Here is a 17,626-nt window from a genome sequence, read left to right as displayed (position 1 = left end):
ACAGTATTTTGAGAACAAGTGCTGTTATTATAACAAGTGAATATATTGGCAAGTGAAGAAATTAATGTATTTTATAAAAAAAATTGAGGGTCTAAGTGGTGCAGAGGAAAAACACACCGCAGCAACCTGTGTTATGTCCCTGACTGTGCTTACAGCGTGGCCAAGTGTTTCAATGAACACAAGTCGCAGAGTTCACAGAGGGGAAACTACAGAGGGACTGTCCTTGCTGCAGCCTTAGAAACTGCAAGGGGAGTAGTGTTGTAGCATGAAGCAGTCTGAACATTAAACTCTGCACACTCATACATTTTGTTTAAAAACAGATTGTAATACTTATGATTATGATGTAGTTTTTAGACATGTGGATCCATGTGTAGGGTAAACATGATACTGTAGTTAGGTATAGGTATGTACTATATATAGGGTAGGTGCAAAACAGCTACAAATACAAGTCATCTGTTGCAATTCTGTCATGTTCCTACAGACGTAGCCAGTGTAGCTGTTTGCAAGCTGTATTGATTGTGTACTAACGAAAAGAGAACAGAAATGCATCTGAGCTGATGTTGCTTGGCCAGATGTCAGAAAAAAATACATTAAGGTATTAAGTCAGTAGATAATTCCTTAATATTTTATCAGAATTTTGAGACCAAAATTGATCTGTATCTTCAGAATAGATTATGCTTTGTAAAGCTCAAACCGTTATTCGCTGACACAGGCTATTAATTTGATACTGTCATGCTGTAAGTTTATATTACAGTATAAAGTGCGTTGTTTATTTCATCTTCATGTGCAGTTATGATGGCCTCACTCCTCTCAGCTTTTGAATGTAGTGTATTGGAGTATCACTCCAGCATGGATTCTTATATATCAGGTTGCACTGCCCGAAAATCCAATATAATCCCCTTGACATTCTGGCACTGCTGGTCTGAAATGCAAAATGGACAACTCTCTGAATACTTTCAGTGCTTTGTTTGGCAAGAACAGAGTACTAGTCGGGTTCTTAGTGGGTGGGAGGAGAGGAGAGAGCAACACAACAGAGCAGAGAGATAAAAGCCTTACCTGAAAAAACACTTGGGATCTTGGTTAGAAAACTTTTCACTGTTCGGATTGGGATGCCATTTTTCTCATCCTGCATACGTGCTATTACTTCCTCCATCTGGACAACACAGGGACAGTGGCAGAGAAGAGGAGAGAGGGGGGAGAATGAGCATGAGAGAGAGTAAGTACTTTTCATGAACTTGCTTTAGTAAGTAGAGGCTGTGTGTGAGCAAGACAGAAAGAGGCAAACAGATACAAACAGGTTCCTGTGTGGTTCAGCCAATGTCTCTAGGGGACAGAGAGTGTGAGGCGAGGCAGTTGGTGACTAGCAATCACTGCTGTTAGATTTCTGCCTCTCATGTCATTTGTCACAAGAAAACGCCAGTAAGCTGCACTTATTGAATTCTGCAACAGCTATTGAATTTTGGAAGTACAGCAATGAAGTTTCTTGTCACGATCCATCACGGTATATTTGTGTCCCGAAACAGCCACACATCAGAACTTTGAGCTGAGAAGAAAATGTACAATGTCACTTAAAAAAAAAATTTAAGACACAAATGTTTGTGTTCAGCGTTGACTTTGAACCAGAAGCTACACTGAAGAATGACATGCACAGGCAAATAGACACAGACATGCACACACGCAAACACACAAACATCTTCACACATCACAGAGACAGAAATGTTCTGGGAGTTATTTCAAGGGCCTGCCAGGGCAACACAAGGCAGCCACATTTCCAAGAACACACAGAAGGGAGCAAAGCAGAGAGTAGAGCATGGCCCCGATATGCCAGTTGGATTGAATGCCAAGAAATACCCCCAAATTCCTCCCTCAGTGTAAAACGTTTTCAGCAGCCTAGCAACACAAACAGGCACACATTAACAAACACACAGAAAGAATGTGTTACTTTATGTCCTTCCACCTGTAAAGGATTTTCTGTACTAAGAGGTATTCTTTGGGGATGGTCAATTTCCTGTTTTTTCAGCTTCAGTGATTCTGTCACCGCAAATTGAAACACTCATACTCTTATGATTGGTGCAAAAATCTTAAAATCAATTCTAAGAGGCAATAATAGCTGGAAATTGGTTTTCTGAGTCTAGTACAGAGTATTCTAGCCATGATGTAAAAACAGCAATAACACATTTCCCAGGTCATAAAAAGACTTAATTTTATCTGTGTTCCTTAACTAGACAACTACATTCTATAAAAAGAGAATCAAAAAGTATACCCAAATTACAGGTGGTATACTTGACAATTGGACAAACTGCCAATATTTATTTGGAACACACTGATGGAAATAATAGTTTCTACTTCTACTTCATTTAGCTATGACATCCATCACTATGCATCCAATAGACATACTATAGTACAAAGTTTCCATTTTCACTGGATTTGAGTAGAATGATTAGCTGACTTGCTTTTGCATGAAAGTTATGTTATTTTTTCAAAATAATATGCCCCAAAGACAAGACGTAAAGTGAAAATAACAGGGAACTCGAGCCAGATCCCTGGAGAACAACACATGACGGCTAGGTGGGTCAAAGAGGAAAGAGCTATTCCAAGAAAACACATGAACCTCTAGCTAGCTAGCTAGCTAGCTGGCATTCTAGCACTGTGTTGTGTAAATGTTGTGTTTTGGTGTTTAAAATAGTCTTTTTGGTTTAAAATGTTTCCATTTGATCTGATTACACCTAACATACAGTATAACCAACTGTAACTTAGTGTGTGATGTCTGTATGTTGTGGCTGTGCACTGCACTGAAGTGCTACGTTGTTCTCATAGGTCTGACTTCATGGATCATCCTCCTCAATTTTCTTTCCTCTCCATCTTCATATGACACACACATGACGTATCAGTGGAACTCATCTGGGAAAAGTAACGCAATTTAAATGCAGCCAATTGTATTCCGTACAAGTGAAGGTTTTGTGTGGTCGAAAATGAATTTCTGTGGCCATACTGTTGAGACAGGAGCAGTTGTGATGATGAAAAAGCTTGGTTTAATATGTAAATATGTGACTACTTGGGTTAGGCAGTTCATGAGCTAGTACTGTAGCATAATGCTATAATGAAAGCTTGTAGCTAGTCAAATACCCTAGAGCTAAATATCATCCCAGTTAGTCACTGGAGCCTAATTGACAATGATGGAGCACGGGCAAATATTGTAACTAAAGAGCTGCCAGAGGAGAATTGAAGGGCCAGCAAGAGAAAGAAAAACAAAAAAATGCCTGAATTGATAACAAAAATACGCATTTCCCAATTATTTCAGTCTGTTCTGTGAATCTCTTTCTCCCACAGATGTAACGCATGAGGCAGGTCAGTAGGTCTACCTCTACAAAATGCTTCTTTCTTTCTTTCCTTTCCACACTTAACCGATGTACGGACTGTTCCAAGTAAGACCCTACTGGTACCACTGTCACACCAATGGCATACCAACATCTTTACCAGCAGGAGTCTTAATGGACAACAATGTACACCAGCCACAAGATGGGTTTCATTTTTAATAAGGAACACTGCTGCAGTCATAGACTTTCACTACTTCGTTAATAGTCTTTCTGGGAAATGTAGGAAATCACCAAATTAGGCAAGCTGACAGGGTACATTTCAAAGAGAGAATTAAAAAAAGATTACAATATTTGATCAACAGAAAATGTTGACATCTAACAGTTTAAGTATCAGAGGGTGAGATTTTTCTTTGATGTTCCTCAACCAACACTAGATAAAGTAAGACAAGATGGTGGGTTTCAGAAGATAAAGACATGTTTAAAATCAGTAAGAAACTCCTACATGCTAAAATCAAACCAAAAAACATCCCCGTATTAATGTACTATTATGTAATTCAGGCTTGCACAGCTGTAGCATCTAAAACTGATGCACAGAAAAACAAAAAATACCAGTATTCATGTGGCCTCCTTTTATGTGTTGCATGCCTCATTCCTTTTGTTGTCTCAAAATTAATCCTAATTGTGTTCAGCTCATCCCATTGAATAAGTGTGCCTTATATCGCTAACCTTCTCTCTGTATCTATGTCTCACTGTCTTTCTCTGAGAGTTAGCTGGCACTGTGCGACACGGAGCAAACAAGGACAACAGCAACAGTGATCAATACTTCACACACTCTCTCCTATCTCTGCAAATCCTCACCGCCTACACATGGTAAAATGCCACCAGCGTGAATATTCAGGATCTAAATCTCTTGAAGTCAGGATGCTCTCTGGCTTCATGTTGTGAGGAAGAGAGGAAAGTCGTTTCCCACAAGAGAGAGGGAGCGAGAGCAATAGTCTCTCTCTCTCTCTTTCTGTCCCCCACCCATCCACCCACCTAGAGCTGTCTGACTGCGTCTCTGCAGCCTCTTAACAGATAAGAGTGAGTGTTTTGGCTGCACAGTGTGAATCATTGAATAATGATGGCACAGGACTCAGTACATATGAAGTGACTAACAAAAGCTCCGGATATAAGCACATACTGAGCTTCAGCACACGGCACCAAGCACTTCAAAGACTATCACCGAGGGCACACAGGGTGCAATCAGAATGTTCTGAAGCACCATTTGGAGCAAAACACATTCCAAACTGGGTTTTTAAATCAATGCTGGCCTCTTAGATATCTTTTTAGCCGATGTTAAGTGCACCATAAGTCCCTTATTTGACGGGCTGGTACTAAGAAAAGTGAGGCAATAAAAGAGTCAGTTATTAAAAAGGATCTTGAGCACATCAGAAAGGTGGGGTGTTTTTCGAAGGAAATTTCAGGATTTTATTGTATGTCCTGAGATAGCTCATTTGGAAGTGACCTTTATTAGTTACCCCAGCAATAAAGATAAGAGCTGGAAAATAGGTTGTTTTGCTGCCTTGGTGATGATGGTGGAGTGTTGAGCAGGTTCACACACTTTTATTTTAGCGATAAGAAAAGTAAACTGTGGTTGCGTACACGTGGTTCAGCATTTTAAAGTATGTACCATGTAAATTAGGTCTCTCCCAACCTGTTTTTTGCAATGGTAAACTATGTAAAACAAAAATGAGGATATACGGTCTAGATATTTCTGAGAACTGCTTCTGATAGCTTAGAACTTAGAGTTCAGAGACTGCAGTTTGTATGGGTTGAGTGACAAGAGGCACCTTTGTGGGCTAAACTACTATGACCTTGACATTTGCATTGGGCTACTATATACAAGCCATAGATCAGTAATGTGTTGATTGTACTGCACAACCTACAAATGACGCTATTTATCTGTAGTGTTGTAGTGCTTACCAACATATGCATTGAATCCCTTAAGACAGGTGAGTTTATTAGAGACAGAATGACCCATCAAAGTACATTTTTAATGAAGACAAAACTTGACATGATTCTTACTATCAAAATATAACTCGGAAGCATCCACTTGTTTAGTTGGCATACTGTGAAGGTGAGCTCATTCTCAAATACATTTTTTAAAAGAAATTTACATTTGGTTATTCTTAGTACACACTTAGAGACTCATCTAGAATTCATTCCAGTTTCTCTCTGTCTGTGCAGATGTAAAAACCTCAAAAACTGTACTGGTAAGGAAATTAAAAGCTCTCCCTCTCTTCTGCCCCCTCTCCTGGACTCGTTTCCTGCGCTGTGATGGGTGAATGTCACTCCATCAGATGTAAGGGGAGAATGGTTTTACCTTGACAGTGTTATCGGACGACAGGTGTGTCTACATGAGGGGGACAGATATTCCTCCCAACTCTGCATCACACAAATAAACACTCACACTTCACAGAGGAACATATGCATCCACACACACACAGACAGCACAGATATTCCCATCATTACATGGCGCGCTGAGCACCCAGTGATTATCAGTCATGTTGCAACCAGAGCATTTGCAGAAATACACACACACACACAGACATATATTATGAAAGCTTATGAACCCAGAAGATGGGGATTAATATATTTAAAAAAGCACAACATCAAAATAGGTGACTCCCAGCTCAAGTCTGGTTGCTGAAGGTGGTGCGAGAGCAGCCTGAATAGAACCTACAGCTATATAGCATGACAGCTCGACTAGATAAAACAGCCTTTGCACTTGCTTGATCTCATTTCCATCTGAACTGCAGCCCTTGGCTCCATGAATGAGGCAGAACCTCTTATGGAGCTCGAGACATAATGTTTTGATTTTCTTTTGCCCTCAGAAAAGATAACATGCACGCAAGATTCAGAGTCAATAACTTTTAATAGGATCAATAGTATGACAACAAAAACACTCAACGGTTTACACTACATCTGCATTAAAGCACAAATGAGTCACACATCTCTTCTAGACAGGCTGGTGCACTTGCATATGGAGCAAATCCAAAAACACAATGTTCTTCATGCCATACTTTGGGGGATAAGGGTATGACTCAATACTGTTAATATTTTCTCAAAGAATTGCACTTCCAGTTTAATGTTTTTTATTATATTATTTTTGCTTGGTGTTATTCTGTTTAATAAACAAGGTTCCCTGCCTGTATCTCTATAAATGGTGACATGTTCAAGTGATGCTGTTCCTCTCCGTTGGTGACCTAGATTTAGGTGAGGAGGAGAAATTTCAGCATTTGATGAACTCAAACACCTCTTTTCAAACAGCCTTAATTAGATGATCACTTCTTATATAAGCTCTAAATATCTGAGGACAGACTAGTGTTCATCTCCAACTGATTTTCTCTCTCTAGTCATTGAGAGACATTAAACATACACAAACAAGTGAATCTTAAATGCCCACTCAGGAATGTAGAGGGCAACTGCTCATTTACTACCAAACATGCAGGAGAGATGCTGACCAAAGGCATTCATACTGTAATGGCCTTTGTTAGAACAAGAGCACTTTGCATGGGCATGATAGATCTTTTATCAATCGCATCTAGTAAAGCAATAGCAAAACATCTCCAGTGATGTAAAGCAGCCATTGCATAATAAAACAAAGAACCCTCACATCATTCTTCATTATTAAATTGAAATGATTCTAAATATATAAAGGGAAAGTAAAAGACTAATCATGTCATTACAGTGTTGTAGATATGCCTCACACACACATATATCACTGCATAGTGCCAGACAAGTCAATCAGTAATGTTACTAAAGTAGAACATATTTAGGATATTGCTGTAAATGATATTCAGGCTAAAATAAACCTATTGATCAATACGAAGAACCACAATACATATTGTATATTTGCTATGGATTATGTTAATACTGTATAGGCATGAACATTAAAGCATTAAGTCTTTACATCAGTGAGAAGAAATTGATGTGATGACTGAGAAAATGCAGAGATAATAAAAGGGATGTAAAATTTTAAAAAGGAAATGGCATTTTTTTGCTTAAAGCCTAGTTCTAATGGTCACTCCTTAATTTAAAAATTTACTCCAGTTAGTACGCTCAAAATCCAACCCCTACACCATGACAGCACCCAACTACAACCAACCAATATCAGCATACTGACGTAATAATTAGTTTGACTAACTGGCTACTGTTCACTAACATGAAGAAAACATTGTTACGTTACCAGCTAAAGACAAAGTTAGACACTTCAGCCTGCACCTGTGCTGCACTGCACCACTTGGGCATTGAAAATAAAATGACCCTGCGGATAGGTGGGAGAAGTTATTGAGCTCATGCTGACAAGGTTGTTGAATAGATGCCATGAATCTTAAGTCTCAGAGTTACCACAGCAACACAGTCGGTGACCACTATCACAAGGACATCTTTGGCAGCTCGCCATTGCTCATTCATAAGAGAGAAAGAAAGAAGGTGGTAGTGGGGGTAGCATGGAAGGGGAAGAGGGTGTAAAGGATAGAGAGAATGAGAAAGAAAGATATATTGTCTATAGGGGATAGGAATAGAGGAAAGATATTTTAGTTTCTTGTTCCTTTGTTCCCATCACATATGGTTTACCTTCATTTTTTAATTTTACTCTGTTAATTTATGTTATGTAACTAAATTGTATGATACACTGTATATGGTTTGTGGTATAATTCCACAATATAATCCTGGGCTATAGCAGAGTTGTATAACTATTATTCCATTATTTGTTATTCCATTATCCGATTAAGTCTTGGCTTCAGGATAACTTTAGGTCCTACATGCTGTATGAGTGAAGACAGAAGTCTGTTTTTTGTCTTGCCACGAATATGTTGATTATTCTAAGATAAACTGCTGCCCACTTATAACTAAGCCAGCATTTAATCTCCTGTCGGTGGACTAATCAATTAATCGACTAATTGTTTCAGCGCTACTCTCACCTACAATCCAGACAGACTAGAGTGTGTTAAAAAAGCATTCAGGGTTATATAGTGGAAAATACTTTAATATGTAATGGAAGAAAATAAGGAGACAAAAAAAAACTTCTCTTAGTCTTGGCAACAGATTTGCTGTTTACTTTGCTGACCTATAATCTTGGTCTTGAACTACCCTGATTATAATCCATCCTATTTTATCTTCCCTTGTCAAGTTTCTTCTGTTATACTTATGGCTGCCTATTTTGGATTTTCAATGTCACTTCTGCATTTTGCTATATTCATCTAACCCTTCACTTCTCATAGGTGTGCTGAGGCTCTCAAATGGAGAATGAGAAGGGACAGCTGTCCGTTTCACAGCAGGCAGGGATCATAGAACACGAGGAACAGATGCCCAGGTTACAACACTGCTTTGAGTGTAGGGAATTACTCCATCCAAACTGAAGGTTTCCTATATGCTGTGAGGCAAATTCTGCAAACCAGTGATTAGCCATTTAACAACATCTGCAGTTTGGTGCTTGAACAGCCTTGCTTTTGGCTGCATTCATCAATACGGTTCTGTCTCTGTGTACACAATAAAGCTCCATTGAGCCATCAGTCAAATGGAGCATCTGTTTCTTGGGATGTCACTTCACTGTTTCACATTTCAGGATGTTCTATCACTCTGCATATTTGTTCCCCCGTCTTTATTCTTCAGTATGTGTCATTTGTAATAACATCACATCCTAAAAGGTACAGTATAAAGAAACTCGAGGAGGCAAAATGCTTCTCTGCCATTTGCTCATGTCTTTATCTTTCAAGCAAAGATCTATGAATTTTTAGATGAGACTTATTCCTCCTTGATGGCTCTTTTCTCCTCACACCTAATATCATTAATGTTTTTTTTATAATGTACCAGTTGGTGGTGCTTTGTCCATTATTTCCATAAGGGAGGACTGTGATAAGAAAAACCTGATGCCACTATAAAAAAAACTCTTGCTCACGGCAGTAGCAGCAGCAGTATTATCATACGCAAGATGGACAGTGAAGGACAGATGGCTTTCTTACTACAGATTTTGGTTTATTTGGATGATCACAAATGGATGACATGAAGCCTGTTCAGCTTTGAAATGCTTCTCGATGTGTGACTGAGAGCCTTTTAATGGTTTGATCTGATTTGGTCTGATTTGCTAATGGATGAAAGTGAGACTGATGTTTGCAGGCGTACAAAATATCTTTGATTCCCCATGTGGTGTTATTGACTTAAGGTTACCTGGGTGGCATGTTGTGTTGTTTTCTGTGTGCTTCAATATGACATCTTTATTTGTTCTAAGCACTATTTGTTTGTCTGAAAGGATAATACTGTGAATATTACATTTAATTCCTGAATGATTTAAACTAAATCAAATCTACTTCAATCAAACTGAAATGGGGATTGATCCCTGCTGTTAGAGAGGCCCTGTGGGTTTTTTTTATAAACAAATAAAAGGGTTTTTTTACATTCAGTGTCCATGAGGTCTAAATGTGTTCAATGCATTTCCTTCCTCATAAAACGTTTGCAAAGCTGGAGCTAAGTATTTGAAATTAAGCTTTGTTCACATACACATATACCTGCTAGCAGTATTCTTCTTCCCTGCCTTTATTGGCACATTGCAGCACATCATGGTGTGTTAACACTACCTGAATATAAGTGGAAAAGTTTGGAGCCATTGGCAGGACCTGTGTCTCACATCACCGACATGCATGCATAACTATAAACAAAACCGGGACAAACAGCTCCATAGCCCTGCTGGAGATCAATAACTCCACAGGAAACCTTTAATATAGGAACAAAATAGGCTCTTAGAGTCATTGCTTGTGTGTTGCTCTTTATTTCGTTTGGGTTATTTACTCTGTTTAGCCTGATCAGTTCTGGAGGAGAAAATAACATGAAACATCTATGACAATGGAATTGCACACATATCGTAAATCAGTAACATTTAATATCCTGAAAGTGTCCCTAAATTAACCTGAGGCAGTGTAAGACACAGCTGAAAATTAAGTACCAGAAATGAATATCAGATTCATATAAGTGTCAGTATACTTCAAATAAAGCGCATGTTCCCCTCTCCCCATACTTTTCCAACATTGGAAACTAGGGGGGAATGAATCCTACAATTTCTGTAACTTTCCGAAACCAACAACACCTAAAGCATGCCCACTTCACAGAGCAAACTTCCAGGTGTGCAGAGTTGAGAAAGTAAGGAGGGTTTGAACTCCGCTTTGAAGCTCTCTTCTTTCATCAATGACTTTCACTTTTTGTGAGCACAATCAAGCACAACACCATAAATGTTTTCAAGAAACGACTGTCTGAAAGTGTGCGTGGTTATCCCAATTTCAGTCCTCCAACATAAACGACAACATAGGTCGTATTAACCAAGTTTCGGGAATCACATGACCAACATCCCATGACATAAAAACGTGGAGACTGCAGCGACACAAAGGAGGTTAACCCTATCTGCTAGCGCAATGAGTACAGCTGTTGGGTTCACCAGTCGACATGCATACAATCACTGACCTAGGTTAAGGCACACACCCCTGTGAAGGTTAGGGTAAGGGTAAGGGGCTTCGGGGGGCTAGCTAGCTAACGTACCTAGTAGGGGTGAAATGATTCATTGATTAAATAGATTAAATTGATTAATAAAATGCATCGACACAAATTCTTTGCATCGATGCTTCGTTTAATCCATTTAAATTTTACAGCACAGTGTTTCGCACGGACATTTATTACTGTCGCACATCGCGCTTACGCTGTGTACACAACATGAAAATGAAAAAAAAAATGGCGAGGGACAAAGAAGAAAGTGCACAAAGTATGGGATTATTTCAAGCTAAAGAAAACAACAACTCTGTAATGTTACCGTCCGTCCACCGTAAAACAAAACTTATGTCTCCTCCGCAACAGCACGACAGCACCCGAACAAAAAGCAGCCAGTGTTCTGCCAGCGGACCACAGACAAGGTAAGAGTAACAGCAACTTTAGCATTTAACTGAAATCATGATTGATTGTTGAGTTGAAGGCTAGCCAAAGTAAGCCGCAGACCTCAGATGAAAATGTACACACATGCGTTTGTTGTTCTCCTTTTTGGGCTGTGAGTTGTAACCTCACAGTCAGGAGTTAACTGGGTGTCGGGAGCTGCACATTTTAACTCCCCTCCCTCTCTCTGTAGCTCAGACAATCCCTGCTACCTGCGTGTGCTAATCCATCCTTTCACCCATATTTTTTTTGTCTTTATAATTGCCATCTTTATAATAACAAACAGCTGTTTAGTGTACAGGATCGCTCATTTCACATTTCACATTTCACTTGTGTTTTCTTGACAAAACCTGGTTTGGAGACCAGTGTTGGGTGACAGAGCTGCTGTCAGCTCCTGTAGTGTGTGAGTTCCTGTCACCGATCAGTCACGTAGTGTGACAACGACTTCAAACTGCCGTCATATGACGACAAGTTGTGTGAACAGCACGGCCATCAGCCAATGCTGAAAGTCGTGCAGTCTGCACAAGCCGGGGGGGTTGCCACCAAGCAACAGTACTTCTTAAACGACGTATCGATGAAATAATCTATAGAAACTTCGAATACTAAAATCATCGTTAGCTGCAGCCCTAGTAGCTAGCTAGTAGCTAGCTAACGCTATGAAGCTAACGTTGCTATTGCTACTACATACGTTTCGCAAACCGCTGTAACTTCATTACAAAAACAAATCAATCTTGCTTACAGGAACCAAATGCCAGTGAAAAGAGGCTAACTTGCTATCCTTTCACCCCACCCACCACCAAAGTACATCTTTCTGGCTATTTATAATGCGTGACACGTGTTTGCATTTGGCCACTAGAGGTCGCTGCCACAATAAACGTAAACATGAGTTGTATTTTTGTGTAGCTGAAACAACCCACATGGTTGTTTTTTTGTTGAGGACAGGCTCCCCAATTTTTATGCATCTCGCCCCTCTATATGACAGCCGGCTTTTCACGTCAACCTTTGAGTGTGACCGTTTTAAAAAACAATACACTTTAGTCTTCAGACGTGGTTTGACGACACATCATATAAATTTGTTAATTTTGAGCATACTGACAACATTAGTCTCAAACCCATAACTCATCTCTCCTACTGTTATCCTGCAGTAGCAATGCAGTTTCTTTTATTAAAATTTAAAAAATAATAAAATATGGATGTTACAATCTGGTAAAGTCACAAAATGGATATTATTATATTATAATAAGCCTTGCCATTGTGTGAAACCCTAAACTCACAAATATTCAAACCTGGTGCTGATGACATAAAGAGAGCTTGATGCTGCAGCTGCATGATGTACTTCTTGCCTCTAATTTATTTAGAAACTAATTTCAGTGTAAGTTATCACATTGAACACAGGATACAAAGATCAAGTATAGTAAAGGTTTACATTGATGCCTGAGTGAAAGAGAGAACTGTAGATCAAGTGTTGTACTGCTAATAATTGGTAGAATTTGATCAATTATTCTTTCCACTTCCCAAAGTTATCTTTGCAGGAAATTGAAGAAATCAAGATATTTTTCTGTGTAATACTTAATTTCCCTTTACACATCCAACATCATTATATGCCATTCATAATATACTACTTGGTTGGTAATGCATCATCTTCTCCATAATTTCTTTGCTGGAAGTGTAATAATAAAAACACATTGGTAAAGAATTCCTGTGCACAGCAGCAAGCAACAGTATTGTTATCTGGTTTGATGGACAGATGGTATTATCACTATTTAATTTAGAATGCTTTCCAGATGGTTGCCAACAGATATTTGCATCCACAATACCCTTCTTCACACCATTTTAGAACAAACTCCTCCTTCCTCCTCACGTCCCCAGAGAATCCTCATCCCTGGCGTGTGGCTACAGAAGGATGTTCAATATTTCCCCTGACTCCTCAACATCTCCCTCCCCGAGGAGCTACCCTCTACTAGAGAGAAAGAGACAAGCTTTGAATCATGATCGGCCAGCTATGCCTGCTCACTGGAAAAAAACTCTGGCATTTATCCTCGTTTGACATCGCTGCGGTTAATGCAGTTCTTGTTCCAAATTTGCCAGCCGGTAGGTTACTGCCATCTCATGCTTTATGCAACCACAGCACATTTTAGAGTATCATACAATTCCCAGAGGATTGTAGTATAGTCTTACTGTTATGTTCCATTGCAAATTAAAGCTCTATGTTATGACTTTTTCACAATAAAATATCATCTTTTACCATCGTCATTACTCTCACATCATTGTAGTTGACAAACCTTTTATCTTAACATCAGACCCTTATTCTGATATATTGTATACTGGCACAAAATTGTAGCTCTAAACAGGAAGTGCTATTTTCTGTTTCTTCTTTTTTGTTTTTTATAACTAAAAGAAAAATGTGATCCACAAGCACCAGACTTGTTTATTGTCTAACAACTGAGGTAAAACCGACTGCATTTCCAATTTCTGACTTTCTGTCAAGGGTGGTGCCATCGTGCCAAGAACTTTAATGCTGATATTTGTACTGATAGTTCTATAACAATCACATCTATCTGACAAGTAAAGTCAATAAATATCAGGTTTGTATAGTGGAACTTACTCTAATGTGTAATGAAAGAAAAGCAAGGAGCCAAAAAAAAATTCTCTTAGCCTTTGCAACAGATGGTCATGCTCTGTTTGCTTTGCTCACCTTTAATCTTGACCTTAAAGAGACAGATGTTTCCCTCAGGAGTTGGAAGAGACCCCAAAAAAATTGTCTATACTGCCCTTACATTCATCAGGTGGACAGAAACACAACTTCAAATAAATGCTAATGTTCGTCTGTTTCTGCTGAATATGTAAATAGGCAACTGTTTGATAACACGTTCTCCATGTTGTGTTTACAGTTATAGTTGTACAGTTATACATTTTGTTGCCTTTATCCTGAGGTCATTCTCCGGTATATCATTATTTAATCTCCTGCATTGCGTTTTTGTGCATTTTTTTTTAAATGACATGCAGCGTTATGTACTGCAGCTGTTTTGAAATCAAAAACTCTTGTACCAGCAGTTGCATTAACAGAAAGAGGAGTTTATTAACAGCAACAGTTTTAGTAGTAGTACTGTTTTCAGTAGTAGGCAGTAGTAAAAGCGAGGACACTAATTATGTGGGAAAAGATACAATATACATGCTTTTCTGATCCAGATGACCCAAGACACAGTATCCCATGCTCACACACACCCACTTGTCCTGTATGACTTGTGTTTTCAGTGTTATATCTGTGGTTTGTATTAATCTCATCAATATTATACAATACAATTATACAATATTATTACATACCAGTTTCTCCTGGGACTAAACCTTCTACACCAGGGGTTTTCAAAGTCTGAGACTGCGGGCCTCCCCTCAGACAAAGCTTGGGAAAGGCGCCCCCCCACCCCCACCCCCACCACCACATCTTTAGTATACTTGGTAAGTTTCGCTCAATTCCTGGATGCCTACGGGATCATGATTATATTATCTGATCCCATAGACACTCAACATTTGAGCCAAAATAGCCTAATATTGCTGTTTGACATAACTTCTGACTACACTAAATAGTTTTAAAAAAGGTCTGTCCTAAGGCATTTATTAGTTTCTGACTCTGATGGGGGGGAAACAGCTCCCAAAAACTACTGTCTCTGAACTCTCACACATGTAGGCTATTCTATGTGATCTCCTTTTGATAACTAATGCAATAAGTAATGTGATATTGTTTCACTTCCATTCACTGAGCCTCCCCTGAAACTGTTTGGAGCCCCCCTAGGGAGGCCCTCACACTTTGAAAACCCCTGTTCTACACTGTTCTGTCTGTACTGTTAGCTGATTCTGTTTTCTAGACACAGATTTCTGTGTATTTCTAAATCTACTATGGTCTGGTGTTCCTGGCTGGCGGTGGGATAGTGTTCCTAGGGGCAAGGCCTCTCTCTCTCTTCCACTCTCTTCCTCTCACTCTCTCTCACTCTCATCTTCTTGGTGGGCGGGCAGTGGGCGCGATGACTAAGCCAAGGTTGGCCATGTGCTGGAACATAATCCACTGAAAGCCAATATCCCTCCTGCCCACCTACCATGATTTCATCACTCAAACAGCATGCTATCATAAATTAGTAGATAGAGGAAGAAGAAAGCTGCTTTCAGATGTATAGTGCAAAAGTTTAGCAAAAATGAATACGGCAGTATATAATTACAAATGGTTGTATATACACACACCTAAAAAAGCATGCTATAATCTATTGATCCAATCTGAAAAACGGCTGTATAGGTCAATAATGCAGTAGTATATTACGACTCATATTTACGTTTTTTGTTAGGCCGCAGAAGTTAGGTGACATGGTACAAAGAGTAACAAAGTCCCCATAAGGAGGTGGCTGGGTGGATGGATGTGTCAAGTAAACTCAGGACTTTCACTCAGGAGACAGAGATTGTACCTGTACGTGACTTATGTCAAGTGATTTATGTAATGTACTAATTTTACTTAGTGTACTTATTTTATATAATGTATTAATTTGAAACAACCCCACAATCTTTCCCTAAACAACTTTACCTTTCACAGTGTTAACCACATGTTAAATGTCATCTGACTTACGAAACATTACATTATGCTCGTACATGTCGTTTTTGGGAATGGTCATATATCTTGTTTTGGTCTTGGAAATTTAAAATTTTTTCCCCCGTTCTGTGATTAAAAAACAAAACTACAATGGCCCTAACACACCATTGGAGGCATCGACAGACAATTACACATAATACACTAATTTATAATTCAATAAAACGACTGGTTTCAAAAGATCATACTGTGATTTCAGCACTTGTTCGTGATTAGCAATCAGCAGTTGTTGACACTAACGGGATTTGTACTAAGGAGCATTTAATAATCATGCTTTTATCTTTGGTGGTCCGGCCATGGGAATACTGTAGTGTTAAATAAAATCACCCCTATAGTTAATCTAAAGCATGCCTGTTAGCAGTGTCCAAGCTGTCTGGCATTACACTTGAGGAGTCTTATCACTGGACACTAGAGAGCATGTTTACTTAGGCCAAACAAAGAGACAAGGATGAGAGAAAAACAGAGAGGGAGATTCAGGGAGGAACGCTGGGTATGGAAACAGAGATGCACTGGGAATAGAAAATAAGGGAGGATGCTGTCTATTTTTAGGACCCCATAACATGAGGGAGGGGGCATCACTTCTCTTCTCCTCCTCTCTCTATCCCCTTATTTCCCACATTCCTCCTTGGCACGTGCAACAGACACTCAGGATTGTTCTGAGTGTCCCGAATACCAATAAGAGAAGCAGCTGGGTACTGGCAGGCTGACATTCTTCTGCCTTCTCCTGTCTGCAGGACAGAGACAAGACAAGGACTGGGTATCTGACAGGAACACATGCACACTTCGGAGTACACAACAGTCAGGACAGACAAAAAAATGATAAGGGTAAACTGGTTTATGCAAGTGACACTTGAACTACGGAGCAATGAAGATGATGAAGGACAGGCTTTGTTGTACCTTTGGTTGACGTCAGATTGTCATCTGGTAGAAACCATTAATATGGTGATGCTTCTGATACATAGATGAAAAGCTAAGATGAAAAAGTGTCTCACTTAACAGGTCAAATTAAAACTTTCTCACTTCTACGGTTGGATGTACAGTACTACATATCATAAATGGCAAGAACCACAAGGTTGTCAACTTTGTCATAATCTGTATGTACAATTTAGAGGACAGGGATGTTGCAAATGAGGCCACTGTAAAAAAAAAAAAAATTTGCCTCAATATATACATTCATGCAGACTGCTTCATTAAACTAATCTTGTCAAAATATAGTGATTCAAATCATGTGCATCCATCTTCCCTGACTTATCCTCTCTCACTTGCTCCTCCAATACCAGCTCTCCCATGTACACACAGGGCTCTGCTGACATTACTGGCAAGGAAGGCTAATATCTATAAATCAAATCAGTCCGTTGCAAGGAATAGAGAATAGAGAGACCCTTCCCACCATATTCTAATGCACTGTTTAACCTAACCTTGTCTTTTTTCATTTTGCTCAAGCTTAGATAACAACATATTTTATCAGCAGCAAGAAAGAAGAGGCAATGCTGCCAATATACATGGCCACGAGATCTGTCATGGGGCTTTATTGGGAGATGAGAAACACTGTTAACAACATCAAGTCACTGATTTACAGGCAGAGAAGAGATAGAGAATCTAATATACAGTATGTTTAGTGGACAAAGTAATCTGATCTTTATTTCAAATAAAAGTCACAAAAAATTATGTAAAACAGTTCTTGACGAAAGGTACATTAGTATTAGCTGCAAAATTTACAGGTTGG

At 39.1% G+C, this 17,626-nt stretch overlaps 1 protein-coding gene across 2 annotated transcripts in view; it reads right to left on the bottom strand.

Moving 5' to 3' along the window:
* rgs7a (regulator of G protein signaling 7a) overlaps positions 1-17,626 on the bottom strand; it is a 56,312-nt gene that overhangs the window by 24,514 nt on the left and 14,172 nt on the right. For both annotated transcript variants that reach the window (XM_046071122.1, XM_046071123.1), the window contains exon 3: positions 1,057-1,153. In XM_046071122.1, the coding sequence (XP_045927078.1) occupies positions 1,057-1,153 (97 nt within the window). The remainder of the gene's footprint in view (positions 1-1,056; positions 1,154-17,626) is intronic.

Source organism: Micropterus dolomieu, linkage group LG15 (genome assembly GCF_021292245.1).
Source record: "Micropterus dolomieu isolate WLL.071019.BEF.003 ecotype Adirondacks linkage group LG15, ASM2129224v1, whole genome shotgun sequence".
Classification (NCBI taxonomy): Eukaryota; Metazoa; Chordata; class Actinopteri; order Centrarchiformes; family Centrarchidae; genus Micropterus; species Micropterus dolomieu.
The sequence above is the reverse complement of the archived record's forward strand: the minus strand, read 5'-3'. Positions and strand labels throughout refer to the sequence as shown.